The 23,236-nt window shown below is 48.4% G+C and overlaps 1 protein-coding gene across 1 annotated transcript in view; it reads left to right on the top strand.

The window, feature by feature from the left end:
• Nucleotides 1-3,067: 3,067 nt before the first annotated feature.
• IGFBP2 (insulin like growth factor binding protein 2) overlaps nt 3,068-23,236 on the top strand; it is a 58,384-nt gene continuing 38,215 nt past the window's right edge. The window contains exon 1 of the mRNA XM_053982206.1: nt 3,068-3,641. Coding sequence (XP_053838181.1) covers nt 3,242-3,641 — 400 coding nt within the window. The 5' untranslated portion in view covers nt 3,068-3,241. The remainder of the gene's footprint in view (nt 3,642-23,236) is intronic.

The raw sequence follows: 23,236 nt of genomic DNA, 5'->3' as shown, positions 1-23,236 counted from the left end.
CAATGCCATATTTTGTAGGGTAAAATAAACCCTTGAGAACAAACAGGCCAGCTTATCCAGAGGGGTAAATGCTTGGGAACAGAGCTCACTTGTTAATCCTAAAACTGTCAGCAAAGACCCACTGGAGAAATTATAGCTGGCCACGGGCACTCAAGCTGTTTCCCTCTGCCTCCCCGCCTCCCCCATCCCCGTAACAGCTGTAAAATCTTCTTTATTGTTCTGCTGGAGTTGGAGAGCAGCACAGAGAGGTCTCCCAGCCCAGGGCTTCAGCAGCAGGGGCAGGGGGAACATCTGATCCATTGTATCTGCACCCGGCGTTATTGCTTTAGTGGCAGACAAAGAAAATGACGGTGATAAAAGGAGAACAGCCCGAGCACCTACTAAAGAGGCATATGAACAGGAAATCCTGGCTCGTTCCCACATCTGAGCTAACTACGGTTTCTTTCCCTACAGGATCATTATGTTTAATGTCCTTCTGCAATTCAGGCAGCTGAGCCAGCGGAGCCCCTTCCTTCCCCCTCCTCTCTACCTTCTCTTCTCTCATCAGATTTCGAGCCCTCCTCCCTGTGGAAAAATGATTTGTGCACAAGCAGCCTACACAACGGCGCTTAGAAGGAATTTGCCCCTGCCAGGAGTTATTAATGGCACCCCAGTAAATGCCCCCAGCAAAATGGGCCGCTGCAAGCATCAAGTGTGTGTTGAAAAATAGGGTTTAAATCGTCCCTTGGGCAATGACCTATTGGCCACCTAAAAACCACAGGATTGGTTTGCTGTATAATTAAGTTCAGGCCATCTCTTGTGCTTACACATGCAGAAACCCAGATGTCAGCTTGGTGCGAGTCAAAGTTCTGGGCTCTTTTAAAGCACCAGAAGACAGACTGTGAGAGCATAACATTTACCACTGGAAGAAAACCTACTTTGAATACTTGGAATATTTAACTGACTGCAACAGATAATTAGCCAAACTCTCTTACACCTCCAAATATAGATTCATTAGTCATATGAAAATATCTCATTGGAACCAAATGTGAGTCATTAGTGAAGTCAACAGCAGATCATAAAAAAGGTACTGAGAGCCTCCTTCCCGCTATCCCCGAGAAGTTGTAAGTGTGCAGTGAAAATTATTTGCTCCATTTTCTATTGAACATCTGCTGGGAAATCTGTTTAAAAGGGAGGCTTTTGAAGGGCTGCTGGTATGCACGGCTGTGCATCCCATTTTCCCACTTCGAGATTTGTGGGAATAACAATTGCAAATCCTATGCTGGGCTTTTTTACTGCATTTATTTTTCTTTTTGTCTTCTGGAAGGGACTTTCTCAAGTCACCCAGGCTAAAATCTAGGTTCTGTAATATAAAAAGACATTTTGTAACATGAAGCAGAATAAAAATCTCTCCATTATTTGCTTGTAATTTCAGGGGAACATGTTGGTTGGCTTGGAATTTCAGAGTCCCCTGTACTCAGAGCAACGAGTGCTGCTGCCACAGGGACCCCAAAACCAACTGGATACTTTCCAAAGTGAAATGGGGCTGTTTAACATCAGTGTCGAGCTTAAGCAATGTGCAAACAAGCAATGGTGTGTTTTAAAAACTAAAGCAAGTGGGTAGCTCCTCTGTGGCAAGGTATCTGCAGCATGATGGGCAGACAGAGAAAGGGACCATGCTTGATTAAACTCTTGTAAAACCTGAGTTATTGTTTGGGAAGACCCAGAGACTGGGATGGGACTGCATACTCAGTCCCAGGACGTATCACAGATTTCACAGAGCACGCTGAATGCTGCAGTCCATCAACCAACCCTGCAGTCATCAATCTCACAAACAAACATGTTGTTGTATAACTCCAGAGCTGTGAGTAATCCTATGCCAAAAGTTGTGTTGTGCGAGTTGTCAACAGCAGCATTCTGCATTTTTCTTAATTTGAAAAAAAATAAAACCAGAACAACAAAAAATTACACCAGCAAATGTTAAATGCTCCAAAGCCGTCATTTTATCCATGGCTGAGGGAACTCGGGCTGCCTCAGTGCTTGACTTTAACCATACACCCCACAAAGATATTAACTGAGTTTTCCAGCTTCATTAGCTCAGTTGCACTCCCTTGACTTTGCTGTTACTATTTTTTATTACAGAAAAAGAAGTCACCTCTATGTAATAGCCCTTGTAGTTAAAACTCTCTGTGTAGCCTGTGGCAGTTGGGCAGCAGGAAAAGGAGTGTGACAGGATTTGAAATGGGTATTTCATACCAAAACCCCAAAGCTCAGAGATCTCTGTCTCTTTGCCTCTGGTTGTACCCCACTTTTGGTCAGCCTCGTGAGGCAGTGGCACACGAGAGGTGCTGAGTCAGCTGCAGACAGCTTTGATCAGGGGTAAAATACCCTGTGGGCAGCCAGGCTGAAGACATGGGGCATCCCTATGGGCACGGAGCCCTGGGTCTCCAAGAGGTCTCTCCCAACTGCAGGGTCCTGTTCCCACAGAGGCATGGTGGCTCCCAGGACCAACTTTGGTGAGCAACTGGGTGTTGGGAGTACAGGTGTTGGCCCCCATGCCCATGGTGGCACCTGGACTGAAATGAGTCTGCTTGTACCAGGCCTGGAACTTTTGTGGCAGCAGGGTAAGAGTTGGCCCTTGCTGAACCCCCCAGCTCCTCTCATTTTTGGGGATGTAGATATCATCCAGTTCTCCCTCTCCCAGCACTGGGTGTTGCTGTGAGGCACGACCCCAGCCCTCTGATGGAGCGGGATCTCCATCCGTCCCTGTTCAAGGTGTCTCCGGGAGGCCGGTCTTGCCTCCGTATTTAGCCCCACCGTATTCAGCGGGGCAGACCCCCATCCCCAGAGGGAGACCTTGTCTCCCATTACAGTAGGCCCTAGCCCCGTGTCGCTCAGACTCCCCAGTTCCTCTTTGGGTCATCCCCAGCCCTGTGTGCGGCTGGCCCCAGCCCACTCTGGGTCGGATCGCCGCTCCCCACCGGGAAGGACAGCCCCGACCCCCGTAGGGGAACGGGGGCGGGCGTGGGGGCGGCTCTAGGACCCAGCGGCGGCGCGGCGAGCCCGGCCCCGCTCAGCTCCGCTTAGCCCGACACCGCACCGAGCGGAGCCGAGCCGTGCCTCGCCGGGCCGTGCTGTACCTCGCCGTGCCGTGCCGTGCCACGCCGCCTGGTTCCGCTCCTCTCCTCTCCGCCCCGCGCCGCCCCGCCGGGGGGCCGAGCGGCGCGTCCACCTGCCGGCCCCGCCGCCCGTCACTCCCGCCATGGCGCTCGGCGGGGTCGGGCGCGGCGCGGCGCGGGCCGCCTGGCCGCGGCTGCTGCTGGCGGCGGCGGCGGCGGCGCTGGCGCTGGCGGGGCCGGCGCTGCCCGAGGTGCTGTTCCGCTGCCCGCCCTGCACGGCGGAGCGCCTGGCCGCCTGCCCCCCGGCTGCCCGCCCGCCCTGCCCCGAGCTGGTGCGGGAGCCGGGCTGCGGCTGCTGCCCGGTGTGCGCCCGCCTGGAGGCCGAGGCGTGCGGTGTCTACACGCCGCGCTGCGCCGCCGGCTTGCGCTGCTACCCCGACCCCGGCGCCGAGCTGCCCCTGCAAGCCCTGGTGCAGGGACAGGGCACCTGCGCCCGCCGCCGCGACACGGCCGAGTACGGCGCCAGCGCCGAGCGCCCCGCAGGTGAGCAGCGCCCGGCCCCGGCCTCCGCGGGTCCGGCACGGCGCGCCGAGAGCCGCGCACCGGGGACGGGGCACCGAGCGCTCTGCGCGGCGCGCCGGGGACCGGGCACTGCGCGCCGGGGACCTGGGACCGGGGACCGCCGTCCGGGCTTCGGGCACCGGGGACTGCAGCGTGCATCGGTCACCGGGTACCGGGCACGGGGGGACAGGTGGGCGCTGGACACCGCGCACTCGAGAACGTGTGCCGGGGCAGCGCCAGGGCAGCGCCGAGGTGCCGGAACGTCCAGGGGACAAAGGAATCGTAAAGGGTGACCTCGAGGGGGTCCTCCCGGGGCAGAGCGACCCCGCAGAGGGCAGACATGAGGATCCCTGCGGGAGAGGAGCGAGAGTAAGTCCAGGGAAGCACAAAGAGGGAGGAAATGAAAGGGGCGCTGGAGGGGGGACAAAGCATGAGCGCATCCCTGAGGCGGGCAAAATAGGGTATTTGGGGGTGCAATTACTTCGGGGGTTAGAGAGGTTTCCTTGGTATGGCGCAAGAAACCCAGGGGTGGAATGTAACGAGGTGGGGGGCGGGGGGGGAATGCAGGGACTGCTCCAGGGGGCAGGCTGGAGGTTGGGAGTCTTTTAGGGGAAAAAACCCACTATGAGAACAGATAAGGGTGAACTTTGGGGAGATGCAGCTGAGGTATGGGGAGGGTCCTTTGGGGAGCAGAGAGAAGTGAACGTTCAGATTTGTATTTGGTGGAGGTGTAAAACCACCCTGAAAGGTGATGGATGCCCCAAAGACAAGAAGAGAGGTGGTGTGGGAGGACCATGTGCTGCCTGGTGGGAAGGGGGAAGCTGAGGGACTGCGGGGGCCGTGCTATGTGAGGAACCTGTTCCCTATGGCCACCCTTCCAGCACAGTCTACCTTGGAGATGAGGTGACCTCTGCCAGCTCCCGTGGGGGTCCTGGCCCCCTCAGGCTCCCCTGCTCCGGGAACTGGGTGCAAGGACAAGAGGAGTGCCTCCCGGGGGCACAGCCCCGGGGACAGGGACACCAACAGGCTCCTGACCTGTTGCTGCGATCGCCGTGGGAGGGAGCGCTCTTCGGGTTGCCGGTTCAGCTGTGCTGGGTTTTATTAATGGCTTCTCTCCCGTGCGATCAGCTGCAAGCTCTTTCCTTTTCCGTGGGATGTTGAGAATTGACAAATCAGCTCTGAAAATAGACACCATCACTTTCTCCTTTGTAATCACCCCTCCTTGATTTCTGCCGCCTTGCTGGTTTTGCTCCCCTGGCTGTGACTTGGGCTCTTGACCCTGTTTGCATAACTAGTTCAGCAGCACGATTTGAATTCCCTCCCTCCCCTCCTGAGGCTTGATTTAAAAGCGCTCTGAACTGGGCTGTACCTCTTGGCTTCCCTCTCTGTGAGGATGGGAATGCAGCCAGGTACCTGTGCATGCTCCTCAGGGTACCTGTGTATGCTGCTCTGCTTGAGGAGGAGAGATGGAGAGAGTGGAGCAAATAAAAAAGAGCAGCATGGAGAACTTCGCACGTTTCAAGCTGCTGCTTTGCACAGGCAGGCTGCCACTGCTGTTGTCTCCACTCCTGTTGTCCCTTCTCCTGTCCTTGCTCCCTTGCCCAGCTGTGAAGGGCTGTGGAGAGCCAGGACTCTGGAGAACAATGTTGATGCAAAATCTTCCTTGACCACAGAATACGCGTGTCAAGGGAATGAATTTTAGACTCTCCAGAAGAAGCCAAGGGCATTTAGATTTAAGGAATTTGGCACTGACTTCCAGGCTTATGCTTTTACAAAAAACTGGGGTAGGTGGAGGGCATTGCAGTGATGGGCTGAGAGGTGATATTCTGAGTTAGTGCTTCTTTTTTTTTTCTTTTTCAGACTTTAACTCAGAATTATGTTCACTTAGCATTTTGCTTGACTGGATTATCTTTATTCTTTTACAATGGGTGTGATTTATTTGATTGTATCTCTGTGGATAATACACACACACATAAATAACACACTTTAAGAACCCTATAATGTATGTGGTGCTCTGTAGTATCCATAGGGCATGAATAATAAAAATACTGGCACATGCTTAACCAGCGTGATGTGAAACATGCAGCTGGAATATTCACAGTTGAGCATGTCTTGGCAGAGGAGCTTGGACATCCAGAAAAGGGTTTGCGCTCTTCAGATTACAAAACTTTTAACAGGTTATTGTAGCCATTAGGAAAAAAATCCCAACCAAACCCAAAACAAAAACAGAATCTGAATCTGCCAGCTTCACTTGATACTCTTCTCTTTAGACTGTCATCTTTGATCCCATCTGCACTTGCTTGCTAAATGTATATGAGGGAGCTGAGTTTGCTTTTCGTTTTAAGCAGTGACAGGGAAAGAACTCTGGCATCCAAAAGAGCAAGGACTGGAATTTGCTTTCAAATGCTGATGTTAAGCCAGTTTCAAGAGTGCCCCAAGCGCAAGTTTTTGCCTGCAAAAAGCAGGTGTTGAGGGTTTTTTGGTGTGGTTGGTTTTGTGGTGCCTTTTTTTTTTTCCTTTTTAAATGTGCTTAAAAGTATTTACCCTTTTTCCCCTTTCCAGCTTGAAAAGGCTCCTTTGGCTGATTCAGGACTGGAATGCAGAGCTCGTGCTATTCCTAAATTAAGAGGTTGGCAAGTTTTTTTGTCCCTGATGAGAGGCAGAAGGATTGCTGAAATAAAACAAGGAATAAAACTCTGCAAATTCTCCTGCTATGGCTCCAGCATTGTTTAGTCTTCCACTAAGGTCTGTAAAGCCAATCCTGAAATGGTTGTAGGCGGAAAGTAACATAAACCACCATGTAGCTAAGAAGCAAGGGATGTTGCTCGTTGCACAAGAGGCTTTGGGTATTTTGGAGATCTTGGGAATGTTGGAACAAAATAGCGGCAGTCTGTGGAAATCAGTCTGAGAACTTCTACCCTCCCTGGGGAGGCGAGTGCATCATTCACCATCAGTGTGGGAGTGAGGTGGAGACTCAGCATCTACAGGGATCAGGGCCTTTTAGGTAGTTTTGGTGCCTCTGGACCATGTTCCATTGCAGTTTGTTTCAGGTCATGGTGTAACAAACTCCTGTACTTCTGACTGGAACCACGTGACCTGGGGACAGGGCTGTTACTGTGTGCACAGAGCTCACGGAACTCCTGCTGGTCTTGTGTGTGTTTATTCTCTCAGCACCTCAGCAAGATTATCACGGTGTTTTGCAGATGGAGTAAATGATGTGCACAAGGTCCTCCAGGACACAGGGAGCAGGGAGGACTGTCTTTTCATTGTGTTAGTCTGTGTCCTGGCAGAAAATGTCTCAGTCCCTGCAGCCACCTTTTATTCAAAACAGGCCTAAGCTGGCCATATGGGTCTTGTAGACACAGTGTGATTTGAGAGGCATTTAGGTAGCGCTGGGGTCTTTCAACCCCTCCAATCTCAGCCAGAGGGTGGGGATCCAGCCTTCTGTTTTAGCCATGATGAACTGGAATCAGGGGCTCATGTGGTGTTGTTGTGTGGCTCTCAGCTCCCACGCACGTCCTTTGCCCTTCCTTCTTCTGGTTCAGCTCTCACCTTATGTTAGAACAGGCTGGTTCAGGAGATAGTCCTGCTGCAAGCTAGTCCTAGAAAACAAGTGATCTGAACTGGCTCAAGGTGCAGCAGGGTGCCCAGCAGGATGCCAAGTGCTGCTTCCAGGTGGGAGCTTATGCTAAGAGGTGCAGCAGGGCAGATCTCAATGATGTCAGCAAATGCCCTAGATTGTCTTGTCCAAGTTATGAGAACAACTGAAGAACATATTTTCTCTTAATGGAGACAAGATCCTAGGAATAAAACTTGTTCCACTCTGAAAAAATGGTTCTTGAGCTGCTGTTCAAAGCTGATCAGTTAAGAGAATTTTTTTTTTTTTCTCTTTCCCAATTCAGATCAGTTGTGTTTGTAGTATTACTTTTTTGTTGGTGTACTTGTACTAATTTAGTGGGATATGTCTCAGAACCCACTGCTAGCTAATGAGTCCTGCTTTGGAATCTCACTTATTAAAACGAATGTGTTTTTTCAGTCCATGCCAGTGCAAAGTAACCTTTCCAAAGGGCAAGAGAGCTGTGCAAAGAATGTGGCTCCATGCAAACTTGAACTTGAAGGGTTGGAGTTACGTTCCTCAACTGACCAGAGTCTACACTTTGAACTCCCATGACACGAAAACAGCGTCAAAATGGTTAACTGTTAAAAACACAGCTTGTTTTAGCATCCAGCTAAAATCCTTATTTGGGTAGCTCCAAATGCCACACATCCTTCCTTACAGGTCAGATGTCAAAACCTTCATTTCCCCTTGGCAGGCGCTGCTAAAAGACAGTTTAATGTATTGCTTGAAAACACAGAAGACTCTGAGGTTGGAGGTAGCATAATGTAACTGGAATTTTAACAGCAACTTGAAAACCACGCCAGTAATGCTATGAATGCATTTTTCATTTCTACTGAATTGCCAGGAAGACTTCTGCTTTTCTCCTGCTTTTGTAGGGAAATGAAGCATCCGTCATGATCTGCATGTGCATGTGTGTATCTGTCCTCCCACCCCCACAACTTCTGACCCTGTCAGTCAAGTTGGTGGGTCCAATGCAGCAGTGGATGTCCTGAAAGTACTTCATTGCTAAAACATGGGTGAGGAGCAGAGGAGAGCCAGGCTGTGAGTGCCCCCCTCATCCTGTGCTGGAAGCACATGAGCAAGAGGGAGGTTGGTTACGAGTGCAGCAGTCAGGCTTTCAGCCTGGTTTATGCAGGCTTGGGAATTACTACACGCCAGGGAAGCTGACTACCAGAACCAAATCCACAGGAGTGTATTAATATGTCCATAGCCACTACAGCAGCTCTGCCCAGGATAAGCCAAATGTCTGCACAGCTCCTTGCCTTGGAAGAAATTATTAAAAGTCAAATGCAATTAGTAGCAGCTGTAGGGATGATAGGTGAATGAGAAAACTACACAGTTCATCTGTCCTCTTTGCCTCTGGGGCTTTGCCAGTAGGTGGACCAGGTCTTCATGCTTGTCTGTGGCAGCTGTGTCTGGTCAAGAGCTAACCTGGACATCTTTTAAGTATTAAGACAATAAATAACACCTTTGTGAAGCAGCTTCTTGGAAATAATGCTACCCCCTGCCACAGTCCCACTGGAGTTTGCCATGGTGAGAGTGCTGCTGGTGTGAAAATGGTGGTTTGGAGGGAGAGGGAAGCCTGGGAAGATTTCAAGGCTCTGACCCAAAGCAGAAATGTGTTTTCATGCTGTCCCTTGGCAAATGATCTGTTTCCTTCTTGCCCTTTGCAGTTGTTTCCTTTCCTCTGGATTTCAGGCTTATACTCACTGAGCATGGTATTTGTCAAGGGAACAGCAAGAAGCCCTGTCTGTGAGAAAGTCCATGTCGTTTGTTTTATCCACATCCAGGAATTGAGCTGAGATAAACAATTCAGGAGGCAAAACAGTGAAAACTGGAATGTGAGAGGTGTCTTTGTGTATGGCTCTACTAGACCTGGCTGCACTATCATCTGGGTCTCATTTATCTGCCCGATGGGCAGCTGTCGCTGTTATCCACAAACACAGCTGGATCTGTGAAGGCAGGGTTTCATCCCAGCAGCCAGCAGCATTCCTGTACCTGCTTTTCCTGGTCATGTGTTCTGAGCTATGAGCTAGGAGAAACAACGGTTTCCTTGGTGGATTTTTTGCAGTTCTATTTGGATTGGACAATTCTAAGCTTTCTGAACATGGTGACATCTGCCTTTCCTGCTGGGACTCCTTCAGGGAGGATCTTTTGCTCTAAGCAGACAGAGTAAGAGGAAGGCCAAGGCAGAATGTAAAGATGCTGTATAAAGCATTTCTGTTACAGAAGGAAGGCTGAGCTTGGTGGTGTAGTTAGTTTTCAGGCATAAGAATTCCTGTTTTCTTTCCTTGAATTGGGGTGAGATATGTAACTGTGATCAAGTGTCTGCTTAGCAGACCCTTTCTGTATTGGAGAGATGCAAATCCATTGCAACTGCTTGCATTTCCACTATCACTTCCACCCATCTTCATCCCAGCTCTCCCTTGGGGAGGTGCTGCTGGAATCAGTGCCCCTATGGCGGTGTCCTTTAGCAGCACATACTGAACACATTGTGCTTGGCTTTCCAGCTTGTCCTCTCCGACTGTTTGCGTCTGCCAGAAGGGGCAGGTTTGTCCTGAGGCTTGCATTAGTGTCTTCCCGGGGGAGGGAGCTGTAGAACATGTGTGCAACAGTGTGGTGCCTCATGGGTGCTGAGTGTGCTGTGGGACTGGGAGGCTGCCCATGCTGCAATGGTCCTGCTGTGGACTTCAGAGAGAAGGAAAAATTCTTGCAAGGGGTTCTAACATATTGTGCAGATTATTCCGCTGAGCTGATGTCGTGGCAGCCGTGTGCCACTTTCCTCCCCATGCACATTCTCATGCTCTGTCATACAGGTCTTGGTCTTTGTTTGGACCCACAGAGCCGTGATAAGAAATTTACCCAACTGAATCTTCACTTTTCTGGAAGGGTGTGTTTTCTGCCAATTTATCACATATCAAATCTAGTCTTATTATTCTTTCTACAAAGACAAATTACATTCAGTAGACCAAGTCTGACCGAAACATCTGTGCCTACTTTCAGCAGTCACTGCCAGCAAACTGGAAGGTGTTTCTCACTCACAAACTGGCCAAGCGTGTCCTCATTGCACGTTGACTTGACACCTAATTACAAGAACATGTGATGTGATGGCTATTCTAGACAAAGGCTGAAGAGAAAAGGGTTAGTGCACAGTTATCAGAGCTTTGCTGCAGCCCAGAATTTGACTGCTCTTTGTAATTGCATTATTGATTGATTTCTGCTCAGTGTTTTGCCAGACATGTAATTTAGTGAGATACCAGTGGGAAGATTAAGTCTCTTGTTGCATCAGCTTATGGTAGAAATAAATTGTTTAAGAAAGGAAAGGATTAGGAATTAGGTGCCTTTGTTATGGACTGAAATACTGGGAGACATCAGGTCACTTTTATAAGCCTTGAACTGTCCTCTGACATTGCAGCTTTTATTCTGAAGAAAGCTGCACTGTGCCTCTTGGCTGGTGAGGGAACAAGTTCACTGCCTGGTGCTTTCTGTAGTCAAAGATCCCATTAATTCTGCCGCCTGCAAGGAATGATTTCTTGGTATTTCATTCTGGACTGTAATTGAGAGTGACACAAAGCACTGATGGGAATTGGACTGTGTTGAAATCCCTGCTTTTTCTTACTGTTTTCTGCAGATAAACCAGCTCAGGTGGGATGAGGGTATTTCTAATGCTCAGCCCTTGAAATTTATAATATTTTCAACACCTTACTGGCTGGAGGCAATTTTAGAGAGGTGTCTTTGTGTATCCTTGCATCTTGTCCTCGTGATGCAGGATGTCTACAACATTGACACACAGTGCACTGCACTCAGTTGCATAACAACATGTGTGGGATTACATGTCCTGTAATGTAATGAAAATTCATAAAGCTTTGCCCAGTATTTTTGCTCCAGACTACAGCAAGATTTCCTGGTATGATCTTGCTGGTCAGACTTCAGCCGGAAGTCTGGTCTCAGCTCTCCTGGCTAGTTGTAGAAGGCTTAGTCCAAGCTGATGAATTTCTCTTGGCTTGGTAAGGAGATTGAAGCCTTCCTTCCCTTGTTTTCTCCTTGCTGTTTTCTAACTAGAAAAGGGTGAGCATCTGACATCCATTTCTTCAAGAGTGCTTGCTGCTCAGTCTGAGGTGACTGGTGAGTTGTTGACAGGTAGGGTGCCTCTTCTTTTGGCCGTAATGAACAGGACTGCTTCTATGGCTTCTGCAGGGGTGGTTTGGGTAGGATTTTGTTTAGGCAAAAATCCAGGTTGTTACAGACTATTACAGAGATCGTTTGGAACAGAAGATCTGGTTTTCTAGTGGTGTTTAGGGAATATTGCCATTCCTGGGACAGGATGCTGGGTCAGCAGTACAGGTACTAATTAGAGGCTAACCCACCAATCCATCACTGAATTTAAAGAGCATTCTGGACCTGGGAGAGAAAAGTGAGACTAGAACAAAATGGTGCCTTCTTACAGGTCAGCTCACTGTGGGAATTCTGAGTAATTTTGTTGTTGTTGATTTTAGCAACTAAAATCAGTGTTTTCTCTCCTTTCTTTCCTTGCCAGACTCCACAGACTCTGTCACCCCAAACTTTCAGATTCCATTAATTCTTGTGCATTATCCAGGGATTTTGGTTGATTAGATTCTTTCTCTGCAGAGGAGGCCAGCTTCCCACTGTTGCATCCTGGGTTCCCGCTGCCTGCAGATGGGACCTGTAAAGCTCAACTTCCTTGCACCCCCAGCTGGGTGGTGGGAACACAACTTCTGATGTCTTCAGGACAAACTTGTTCTTTTCAGGACAAACCCGTTCCTTTCAGGGCACCTGTTGCTGAGACCATGGCCAAGACTGGGCAGGTGGAAAGCAACTGGTCTACAGAGCTTTGAATAACGCCAAAATGCCTGTTTTGGGCTGACTTTAGAGGTCTAGGAAGGTCTAGACCTCCCTGCACATAACTGAGACATGGTTGGTCTGTGGGCATGGGGAGGAATTTGGCATGGAGGCCTCTGAAGCAACTGTCTTGTCTAGTAAAACTCGGGCTGTGGGAGTCGGTGTGAGGAAATCACAACATCCACTTTGGTTTCTGCAGGCTCTGTCCCGGGGGCTGGTTGGGTGTTGCAGGAGGCCACAGGAATCCTGCTTGTGACCACAGCCAGATTAATGGCCACTTGGGCAGCTTTTCAGAAGTGAGGAATTCGTCCACTTTCACAATAGTGACTAGAAATTCCACATGAATTAATTAGTTTTATTACAGGACTTGTCCTTCCTGCTCCTCCAGGGCTGCCTGAAACACTGAACTCATTGCATGAAGAAATGGAAATAGTACTAAAAATAAGAACTGGTATTCCAAGCCTTTGTGAGGAAACACACAGAGTATACTGACATCCTCCACCAGATGTGTTTCCCAAGCTGTGGCTTTTGGTCAGATGAGATCTAAAACTCGATCAATTGCAGCCACTTAAACACCCCAGCCTGCTCCACGATGCAGTCTTCTCTCAGCCTCATATTCCCTGCTTAGTTTAGGCTGTTCATCTAGGCTTTGTAATTATTCCCACAATTTCAATTTGGTGCAGTGTTCAGATCTGACCCTTGGATGTTGCACAGTGAAGGCTGCACTCTTTCAGCCTCCTCTCCCCATTAGAATGGATTTCCTACCTTGCAAGGACACTGTTGGCTTTTATGGTAGTGAAGTGCTTGGAAATACCCTTGTGAAAGGGTGCTCTGCACGTGAGTTGTGGTGGCATGGGACTTTGGAAATGTTTGAGTGTAGTTAGAGTAATGTTAGACTGAGTAAATATTTTGGGAGCCCAGAGTCAATAATTTTCCCTTGCTTATATTTGTGGGGGGTCAGCCTGCAGAAATTTACGACCTCTCATGTGGCTTTTAAACAAATGTTGTCCGTGAACTCAGTGTGCTTTTATTTTAATCCCTTTTTAGAAGTGCTGATGTTGTCTTGAGATTTGCCCTGCTGGTAAGGGCAGGTGTACTGCTTGCTGGTCATTCCAATGTTTGCTTTATGAGCATTGCTTCAGATACTTGTGGTTGGACAGACTCATTATGAGTCTGACCCCTCCTTTCTGCTCAGCCCCACCTTTGTGATCTGGGCTTGACTTGTTATTTTTTGGATGAAGTGAGTTCAACATGAGAAAGCTGACCAGTGAGGTGGTAAAGTTCCTGCAGGTCCCACGGCACATAGTGGTATGGTTTCTGCTCAGCCCTCTTGAGAATTGTGACCCTCATCCTGGACTATGGCCAAATGAGCTAACAAGGACTGAAACACACAAATTCCAGCATTAACAAAATGTGCCCTGTACAAAGAGTAAAAGATGCAAATGCAGACATAGTTTCTTCTAATCTCAGATGATTGGAAAGCTTCAGTTGTTCTAGTAAAGTTTGTTGTGGATTTCAGTCACTGCTTTCCTGCATTTTTCTGTTTATTTTTATCACGCTGGTTTCAAGGATTTGTTACCTTACTCCTTGCCATTAGGCTGGTCCTGCACATGCTGAAACTGACATTTGCCAATTCAGACTGCACTGAAGGTGCTTGGGCAGTACAGATATGATGGGGCAGTAGGTGAACCTGGCCAGATGTCTGTCACATTCATAATCTGGCCTTAGGTGACAGCCAGTGATGCAGAAATTGGGAACTTATGAAAAGAGTATGGAGTGAGCATTGAGAGGTGGGAACAGTGCTATGGAAACCCATCATGCTGCTGATCAGCCCACGATTTCAGGGATTTCCAAAGCCGGGTCTGCTGGCTGCTCACAGGGATATCTTCTTTATTTGGTGAACTGCCCTGACTTCCAGCAGTGGGGCTTCAAGTGCTGGGGGAGGCAGACAAACCCACAGTGATGTGTGTGTACATCAGTCCTGTGTCGTAAGGCTTCAGCTGTGGTGAGAAGGGCTGTGCCCAGGGGAAGCACAGCCCTGCCCAGATCTGTTTTTATCCTTAGCTACTGGGTGTGCTTGAGGATTGAGCCTCTGGCTTGTCGTTGTCAGCACTATCCTGTCCCCTGGAGCTGATCTGCCCTAGCAGAGCTAAAATGTCTCAGCTGACCTAAAAAACTGCTTGTAATTAAAATGCAGTGGCCCCCATAAATATTTAACCGAGTCTATGTTTTGCTGTGCATTTTTTTTTCCAGTTCTTCTCTTTTGCTTTTCCCTGCCTGTGTGTGGATAGTCAACTGAATGCACATCCCCTCCATGGCATCCTGTGATGAAATGGCATTTTTGGCAGTTATATTATGCATCTTGCTTGTCTTCCATCATCATCGTGTTTAAGATGGATATCAAGCTCAGTGTTGAGTGTGTGAATGCTCCTGTGGGAATGTTTACACCCCACTATGGGCCGCCCACTGCCATGCAAACCACATCCTGACAACCTATGTGCACCCTGCATTAAGATTTTGCAACTCTGCTGCTGAACAGTGGACTCTCATCAGATGAGGGAAGTTACAAAGTTTTGCCCAGGAAATAGCTGTGGATGAATGGGACTTCAGGTTGTGTGGCAGAAGGAGCCTGCAATGCAAGGCTACAGTTAGTGCTGTCAGACAGTGACAGAGGTATCTCTGTGAGCAGCCAGCACGCTGGGCTGAGCTTTGGAAATCCCTGAAATAGTGACCTGAGCTGGGCTGACTGCCTGATACCAGTACCTGGGGCTTGTGCAAGGTGTGCATCCTGCCCTGTACCGGAGTAACCGCAGCTGGGATGCTCTCCTTTCTCCAGCTGTGGAAGCATGCACTATGCCTGGAGGACATGTAGCCACAGCTGGCCAGGGACTAGGACAATGCAGATCAGACTGCTCCTGTGGTGGAATTAGGCTGGGGGTGCTGCAAAGCCATCAAATAGGGTCACCCATCATCACAGCTCAACCCAGAGCAAATGTGATTTCACCATTGTGACAGAGTCAACAGCTGCATTTCAAAGCTGAGAGGTGGTGTTGGTTCCCCTCTGATCTGAGCCCAGTGCAGTGGCTGATGCAGGGCAGTGCTGCCATCCTGCCCTGGCTGACATGTCCTGGAGAGAGTGGAGCTATGCTGTTCTCAGCTGGGGTCAGACCCTGGGCCAGAATTGCAGGTTTGCCCTTTTCCCAGACAGACACATACATCCGTTTAAGCCAGCCAAGGCACAGGGTGAGCGAGACTGAATCTCCCCAAAACCACCCCTGTTTCCCAAGGACCTGAAGCGGGGGCCACAGGAGTGGGATTAGACACCAGAGTTTGAGGACACATATGTTGCAATGCTGCCTGGAGGGTGCTTCTGTCCAGGGCCTTTCCTGTGGAGAGACATGGCCGGGAAGCAGGAATAGCAAGTGACTAAATGTCACGGTTACATTCCTGCCATCTGAAAAGAATTCCCTATTTTCTTTTGGCTGCAGAAATTAACTTCCCTTTTCTCCTCTCTGAGCGGGCGAGCTGGCTCCCGGTGGCTGTGCCCTCGTGGCGGATGCACAGGACGGTCCAGGTCAGACTGAAAGGAAAACTCTCCTACTGGGGGCTTTTCACTGTTGTGCTCCTTTCTAAAGAAAATGTGCAGGGCTTTTCTTGGCCCTTGTGAAGGCCAAGATGCAGGTCTGTAGCTGGAATAGGATTAGACTGGCTTCATTTGGGAGCTCTTCTGGGTTTTGAGCTCCTTGCTTCCCTTTTGCGTCCCGCTGAGCTGTGTGGGGTGGGGGCTGGTGGCTGGTATCCGGCTTTTTGTTATTCATGTAATTAATCTCATTCCTCCCCGACAGTGGTTCTGCAGCCCCTAGGCACGGACTGGTTGTTTAGCCTCTGCTGCACAGTAAGAGCTCCACCTGGGAGTCAAGGCAACTGAGGCAGGTACAGCTGGGTGTGTTGTTCTTGGGCGTGCTTATCCTTTGATCCTGGAAGATTCAGTAATGGGACTGTACCTTGGGATAGTAATTTCCTTAGACTGAATAGCTTGATAGTTGTTCCAGTGATGAGCACTGGATGATGGTGCCACGTGTTGCCTAGTTTGAAGATGCCAGGGAGGGAAGAACATGGAAAAGGCTCCGATGCAAAATTCCCTGGGATTTTATAACATTTCTTTTAATACTCTTTACAATAGCAGGAGTCTGGACTTTTGTGGGATGAGAGCCTGATGGATAAGGAATGACTCAGCAGCTGCTCCACCTGGGAGTAGTCAAGAGCTTGGTCCTTTGACTTGCAAAAGGCTTTTGTGGGCCCTCTGGGACTCCCTTAGTGCCAAGAAGAAAATGTGCATCATTACACCCATGCTGACCATGTGCATTCAGGCCAGCATGCTCATCCTAGTCTCTCTTGCCTTCTTCCTTTGCTGCTTTTTTTTTTTTTTTTCTCTAGAACCCTATAATTTTTTCCCCATTGCATTTTTTTTTGTCAACAAGTTTATTATTTTCCTGCTATGAGGTGCTGTGCTTTCTTTCTTCCTCTTTCTTGTGTTCTTGCTGTGTTTCTGCCAGCCTCATCTTCTCTCCCCATGCTTGGTCTCATATTTACTTCACATATTTTCAGCAGGGTGCTAGCAGGATTATTGTGACCTGTCTGGCTCAGTGAAGACCTGCTGAAACCTGCCATTCATTGATCCAGTGAGAAGAGCCGCCAAGGAGCACTCCTGCCAGGTTTGGGAGGGTTGGGCAGAGCTCTGCACAAGCATGTCTGGGAGCTCTGGAGGTGACACTCTCTGGGTTTGGAGTATGATGGAAGCCACGTGTTGGTTCCTGCTTGGGACTGATCCTTTTGATTTGGCTGCCAAACCATTTGAAAGAAAACAAAAGGTAAAACTAAGGTTTTATTCTGGTAACTTTGATATATTGACATTTCTCCTTGGGAGCACAACAGAGCCTCAAAACAAGACCAGCAGCTAAAGCAGTTCACCACTTGAGCATCTTTAAAGAAAGAAAAGGGAATGAACATCCACACTCTCAAAAGCAATGCCGAAGAACACGCCACCAATGATCCAAGGATGTGTGAAAATTCATCCCAAACTCTTCCTATGCCTGAGAGGTGAACCCAGGCTGTTTGGGCTTCCACACTGTAACACATGGGTTTTGCAAAACTCTGACATTTCAGTTGGCAAAAGCAGAAGGTAGTGTTTAGGAGAGAGCCTGGAGGAGCACAGTGATCCCTCTGGGCCTGATGAACCTCCTGAGCAGCAACTGCAGGAGCCAGCAGAATCTCTAGTTCAGTGGGGTGGAAGACTTTAGTCCCAAATGGCCAAGCTCTTGGTGGCTTGTGTTGTCACTGCTCTTCAGTTCTTACTGAAATTGGGCCATAAACGTACCTCCTTGGTGGAGCTGCTGGCACACAGGCTCCCTCCACCCAACTGGCCCCAGAACTGACCACAGTCTTCAGTTTCTTTTCCTTCTAAAAGGACCAAAAAGAAGCCTTGGGTTTGACTATAAGCCAGCCTTTTTGACTTGATTGCTGTTACTGCTGCGATTAAACCCAAACAAAACCAAAACCTGGAATGTTTTCTGTATGTCCAGTTTTACTTCCCTTTTTTTTCCAGGTCATCAGCCAAACCAAACAGCCCCAAACAGACCCCAGGTGTTTGCACTGTCCTCCTTTTCATGAAAACGCATGGTTCATTTATAAAAATGTGTGCAAGAATTTGGGGTTTTCCTACTCGCTCTCTTTCTTTTGTTCAAAGAGAGATCCTTTTTGTTATAGCTGTACTGAGATGTTTTTATCCTGGCACTGTCTCTCTCCAAGGCAGGGCATGGAGAAGCCATCAGGAAGCTGTGGAAAGAGCAGTGTGACTGAGAACCAAAGTGGACTTAGGAGCAGAGCCTTCCAATGGAATTTTCCTGGGCGTGGTGTCGACCCTCTGGATGGGTTAGATGTCTGCATCTATAACCATCTCCTTTCTCCCCTCCTGCAAATTGAACAGGGCTTTGCTGGAAGCCCATCCCAAACCTGAGGCTGGTGGCTTGTAAAGTAGTGCCAATCCAGTGCCTGGACTGCACTTGGACCAGTGCCCATCCACTTTCCAGAGAGTGGGGGAGCCAAGTGCACAAGGAAGTTTTTCCCAGGTTTCAGTGAGTCAAGTGACCATTATGGCATGTGGGCTGAGACATATGTGGACCTTTATGTCTTGGCTCTTTTTCTCCAATTACCTGAGGTGCTGTCTCTTGTCTCAGCATGTAATTCCTCTCTGCTTTGCATCATAATTCCAGCTGGTGCAAATCTCTCTGCTCCTCCGCTGATACCCGTTCTCTGACTTAGCATTTCTGCTGCTGCTGAGTTTTGGCCTTCCCCCTTTGGGTGCTGGCACCCACTGAACCCAGCTGAGAATGTGGCTCTTTGTGCTGGAGCTGCTTGCAGGAGCTGGGGAGCTTTGCCTTCCCTGCTGCGAGCCTTTTTGGCTGGAAAACGTGTGCCCTTTCCTGGTGGGGAGGGATTTAGGGGTGAGGGGGAGGTGAGAGCGCTCCTTGTGCTGGAAGAAAAATGATGAATGACTCTCTTGTGCTTCTGAACAAAACCAGGAAATGGGGGGGGGGGGGGGGAAGCAAAAAAAAGGAAATGAGAAACAGTAAAGAGGCCTCCCCCGCCTTCATATAAGCAATCACTCCACAGCATCTGGAGCCCAGTAAAAGGGCTGTTCCCAGGAGATCTCACACTTGACAGCCACACAGATCTCCTTTATTGCAGACTCTTGGGGATTGCACCTTCACCCACCTCCCCTGTGCTGGCCCTGCACCCCAAACCAGCCTAACAAGGCCAAACTGAAGCTCAGTTTCCATGGCCATGAGCACCAGAGATGGTAGAGTGTGGCTCAGCTGGCAGGGCATGGCCTGGATCCACCCCAAGGACGTGGTTGTGATGCTGTCAAAGCAGCCGGAGCACCTGCATGCTGTTTGTGCTGGCGTGCTGCCCAGGGCACAGATAATTGTGGTACTCTTATCTGGTGTGAGATCTGCTGGAGTGGAGTCACCTCTCCTGCTCTCTCCCCAAAACTGTTCTGGATGCATTACACGTAGTAGGGAAGAGCAGAGTGGGTCACTGGCCATTGTGGTGTCGGATTTTAAACACCCTCCTTTGTTCTTTGTTAAAAACCGTATCTGGTAGGAACCTCAATAGGTTAAGCTCTTTCTTACTGTAACCTTGCTGGCGTTACTGGTTTAGCCATTGTGTTCCTGAGTGCAGCTTTAAAATCATAATGCAGGTTTCAGAGAGACCCTGGGAGGGGAGTGGTTTCCATCCATTTCCAGATGGAGGTGATCACAATTGATCACTGAGCATCTTTATAATCCCAGCCAAAACACTGGGTACTAATTTAGTTGTAGTTCTTACCCCTTTGTTATCTTCATCAAGTCCCAGTTGAATTAATATGTTAGGTGGGAGGGGATTTGGTTGTTAGTTTCTCCTTCCTGAGCTGAGAAGAACTCTTCTTCTCCTGGATGTAAGTCAGTAGGCTGTTGTCCTGTAGTCTGGAGATGGGCATTGTTTCTGATATGGCATTTGGGTCTTCCCAGGGAATTTCTGGTGTTCAGGGCTCTGTAGCAGAATTGTTTGTCACATAGGTAATGCAGATAGTGGGGAACCTCTGTGGTGATGGATGTTTTTATTGCTTATATCCAGAGATTATACTTTTACCCAGGCTTAGCTCAGTGCTTGTTCACCTGCTTGTGTAACCCCATTTTCATTCATACAAATCTGGAGGATTGAATGCATTATCTGAAAAATACATTCTCTCTTTTTGTGGGCATGGGAAGAGAAAGTTTTCTATTGTGAAAAGTTAAATCACCACTTTGGATATTTGCAGCTGTTCTTGAAATCCCCTTGTCAGCAGAAGGGAATCCTTATCCTGTTTCACAAATGCAGTGTCCAACATGTATCTCTGCTTGGCATGCTCCCAAAGGAGCTTCTTCTTGAGGGGCTGAAGAGAAGGATGGTTGGGCTCACACAGGTGCTGAAATGGAGGAAAGGCAGAAATTGCAGAGGAGTCACAGACACCCCACTGTTTTGTGGAGAGACAGGAAATCAGGTTACCTCCTTGCAAAGTGGAGTCTTCAGCTTTTCCCCACCATAGTTAATGGTGAGGTTGGTGGCGATGCTATGGATTTGGGCTATTCCCCTGGGGCAGCCTCCTTGTAAATTGGATGGACTCAAGAGGAAAAGCAGTATTAATCTTGATTTTAAAGCAGTTCCTGGGGTTGCTCAGTATCTAGAGGAGTTTGCTGAGACGGACAGTACTGTAAAAATCCTCAGCTCTTCTGCCTAAAATCCACAGGGCAATACCTTCCTGAACTTGCTTTACCTTAGCCCTTGTGTCCTAGGTTTTGGGTGCTTGAGAAGGCATGTGAGAAGCTAGACAGACCTCCACTCTTTGCACTGCCTCTACCCTGGGGTTAGCGTTGGAGTGACCCCTGAATTGCACTAATTTGGAGGCAGTGCTGAGAAGAGGCACTGTAAGCTCTGCCTGCAAGGTCTGAGCTGTGCTGCTCTGGACTTAGCTGGAGACCAGTGGTGTGTGTGCAGGTAGCAAGGACAGATTTTGTGTCTGTGTCACAGAATGGTCGGGGACTGAGCTGGGAGCTGTTTGTTTTTTTGGCTTTTTTTTTTTTTTTTCTTAGCAATTATGTGACCTGTCCTCAAAGGAGGGCAGCTTATGATTCACCCCATGCCTCCTTTTGCCTTTACATGAGCAATGCTTTTAAAGCAGGTTTCTTGATGGCTGGGGAGGTGAGTGCTGAGTCAGCAGCTCTTGCTGCTGCTGGTTTAGACCCTGGTCGGGGGCTTGAAATTATGGGGATGTCTCAGGCCATTGCAGCCTTGTCTGCTGGCTGCCCCTGTGTGAGGGGGGGTCCTTGTGCTCTCATTAGTGTAAACCAGCAGCATTTCAGCCTGGTAAATTTACTTTCTCTTGAAGTCACTTGATTGGAAACCCTGGGTCAGTTGACTGGGTGACTGCTGTGTTTTGGTGCTGATCCCTTCGAAGTTAGATGGATCCACTCAAAGGGAGAGAAATCTTAGGAATTGTCTTCCTTGGGAAAAGCTCCTGAGGGAAGTCTGACTCCTCTGTGGTTTCCATAACACCATGCTGAGGTGTCTGCATGTCCTAATGTCTTACTAATTTGCCAGTGATGATTTTTTTTTGAGTTATTTTAAACAGGCGCATTGTGCAACTAATGGGCTTTTTATTGGTGGTAAACAAGCTGAGCTAGACAGGAGTGCTGCCGAGGCTGAACTGGCAGGCTTGCCTCTCAGTGCTGTAGAAATAACTTGTTCGTTCATTTTTTTTTTCCTTAAAGAGGGAGAGGGAACCTGTGGCTCTTCTGCAGCTTGATGCTCCTACCAGCTTCCCCATAGAAGCAGTGGCAGAGCAGCTGAGGTACATGCTCTGCACCTCATGGCCTGATTTTTGGGTCTAAAACTGCTTTCTGCATTGGTTTAAGGGACTGTAACCTTTGGTGGGAAGCCAGTGGCTTTGCCCACACACCATAGCTGAGTGGTGCAGGGCCCAATCCTCTCCTGGCCAGAGAGCAGCCTCCTGCCAGGCAGTGCCTGGGATGCTCGGGGCTGAATGCATGGAGCTGGTGGGTCTCTGCAGGGGCTGTGGAAAACACCCTGTCTCTTATCACACCTCTTGCTTGATGAGGTCAAAACTGCACACAGAGCATTTCCTCACTCCTGGAGGGGAGTGAGGGCAGGTTGGAAACAACTCCAGTCTGGGAATGCAGGTACTGGCACAGAGCGTGGGCACTGGGGGGGCCTGGCAGTGCTCGGGCAGTGCTCACTGCGGGGCTGTGCTGGGCACTGCCGCTGCCACCGAGCTCGGGGCCCTCTCCGGCCTCAGCCTCTGTCCCTGCAGTGTGTGTGCCACCACCGGCCAGGATAACCTCAAGTGAAAAGTATCAGACTTCAGTGGCCAAGAAAAGAGTGCTGACCTATTTTGGACACTTATTTATATTCAAGTTGCTTCTCTCTGTCTCTGTGAAAAAGCTGTTGTGACTCCAATACTTTTTAAAAGTTTTTCCCCTCCCTTAGCTTTTGTTTGTAACAGGATATGATCTAGAACTAACATCTGTATTTTTCAGTAGACAGAATAAATGTCTTACTATCTTTTATTTTTCTTGCTGAAACAGCACTTTTACGGAGCAAAGCCAGTTTTGTAATACAGCTAAGCATTTAGTTGCATTTTGTCTCAATTTTTGCAGGTTCTCCTTTTATTAAAAGTCTTTACTATAATTCCCAATTTTCAGACCAAAATGGAAAAAAGTTGGAAGTATGTCACTGCTGTTTCTGATTGTGAGCAACAAAAAGTCATCTAATGTAAAGTCACAAAACTTACGGAAAACTGTTTTTTTTTTGTTTTTTTTAGTAGAGTTTCCTTCTGTCACTTACTGGCTGTATGAATTTGCTGGAATCTTGATCTTCTGAAGGATCTTACTGGTGAAAATGTTCTGGGTGTGGTTTTTTTTGTGGTTTTTATTTTTTTTCTTGTTTTGACAGCTATTCGCTAACTTTGTGTGCTGCAGTTCACAGTTAATTTCTTATGTTTTTTAAAATTGAAACCGTAGTTTCTCTGACAAATTCTATTATTAGAATAATAATTAAATCTGGACAGCTTGGTCAGGGTAGCTATGTGCACTAGCCCTAGGTGGATACTTGTCATTCTGTAGGTTTTAGGACTTGCAATTCTTTGAACAGTAGGAATCTAAGTTAGATACTTAATCAACAAGGAAAACTAAGGCAAATGCTATGAATATTCATCATTCATCCATATAAATGATGGTTGGATTAGTCCATTATATTCCATAATTTTTTCTGCTTTAAGGTAGGAGGGTTTTATTGCATATTTTTTTGGTTAGTGTTGTGGCTGGATTTTTGTTTGTTGGCTTTTTTTTTTTTTTTTTTTTCATTTCTGTGTGTGTCTTTAAGACCTGAAAGAGCAAGGGTGAAAAAACTTGCTTTATGGAAATTGCAAACCCTTTGGCTTCACTAGCTGAGCTTGCAAACTCACTGAACAGTGTCAACCTTGCACTGAACTAGCTGGGCC

The sequence above is a fragment of the Vidua macroura genome, chromosome 7 (genome assembly GCF_024509145.1).
Source record: "Vidua macroura isolate BioBank_ID:100142 chromosome 7, ASM2450914v1, whole genome shotgun sequence".
In the NCBI taxonomy this organism is placed as follows: Eukaryota; Metazoa; Chordata; class Aves; order Passeriformes; family Viduidae; genus Vidua; species Vidua macroura.
The sequence above is the reverse complement of the archived record's forward strand: the minus strand, read 5'-3'. Positions and strand labels throughout refer to the sequence as shown.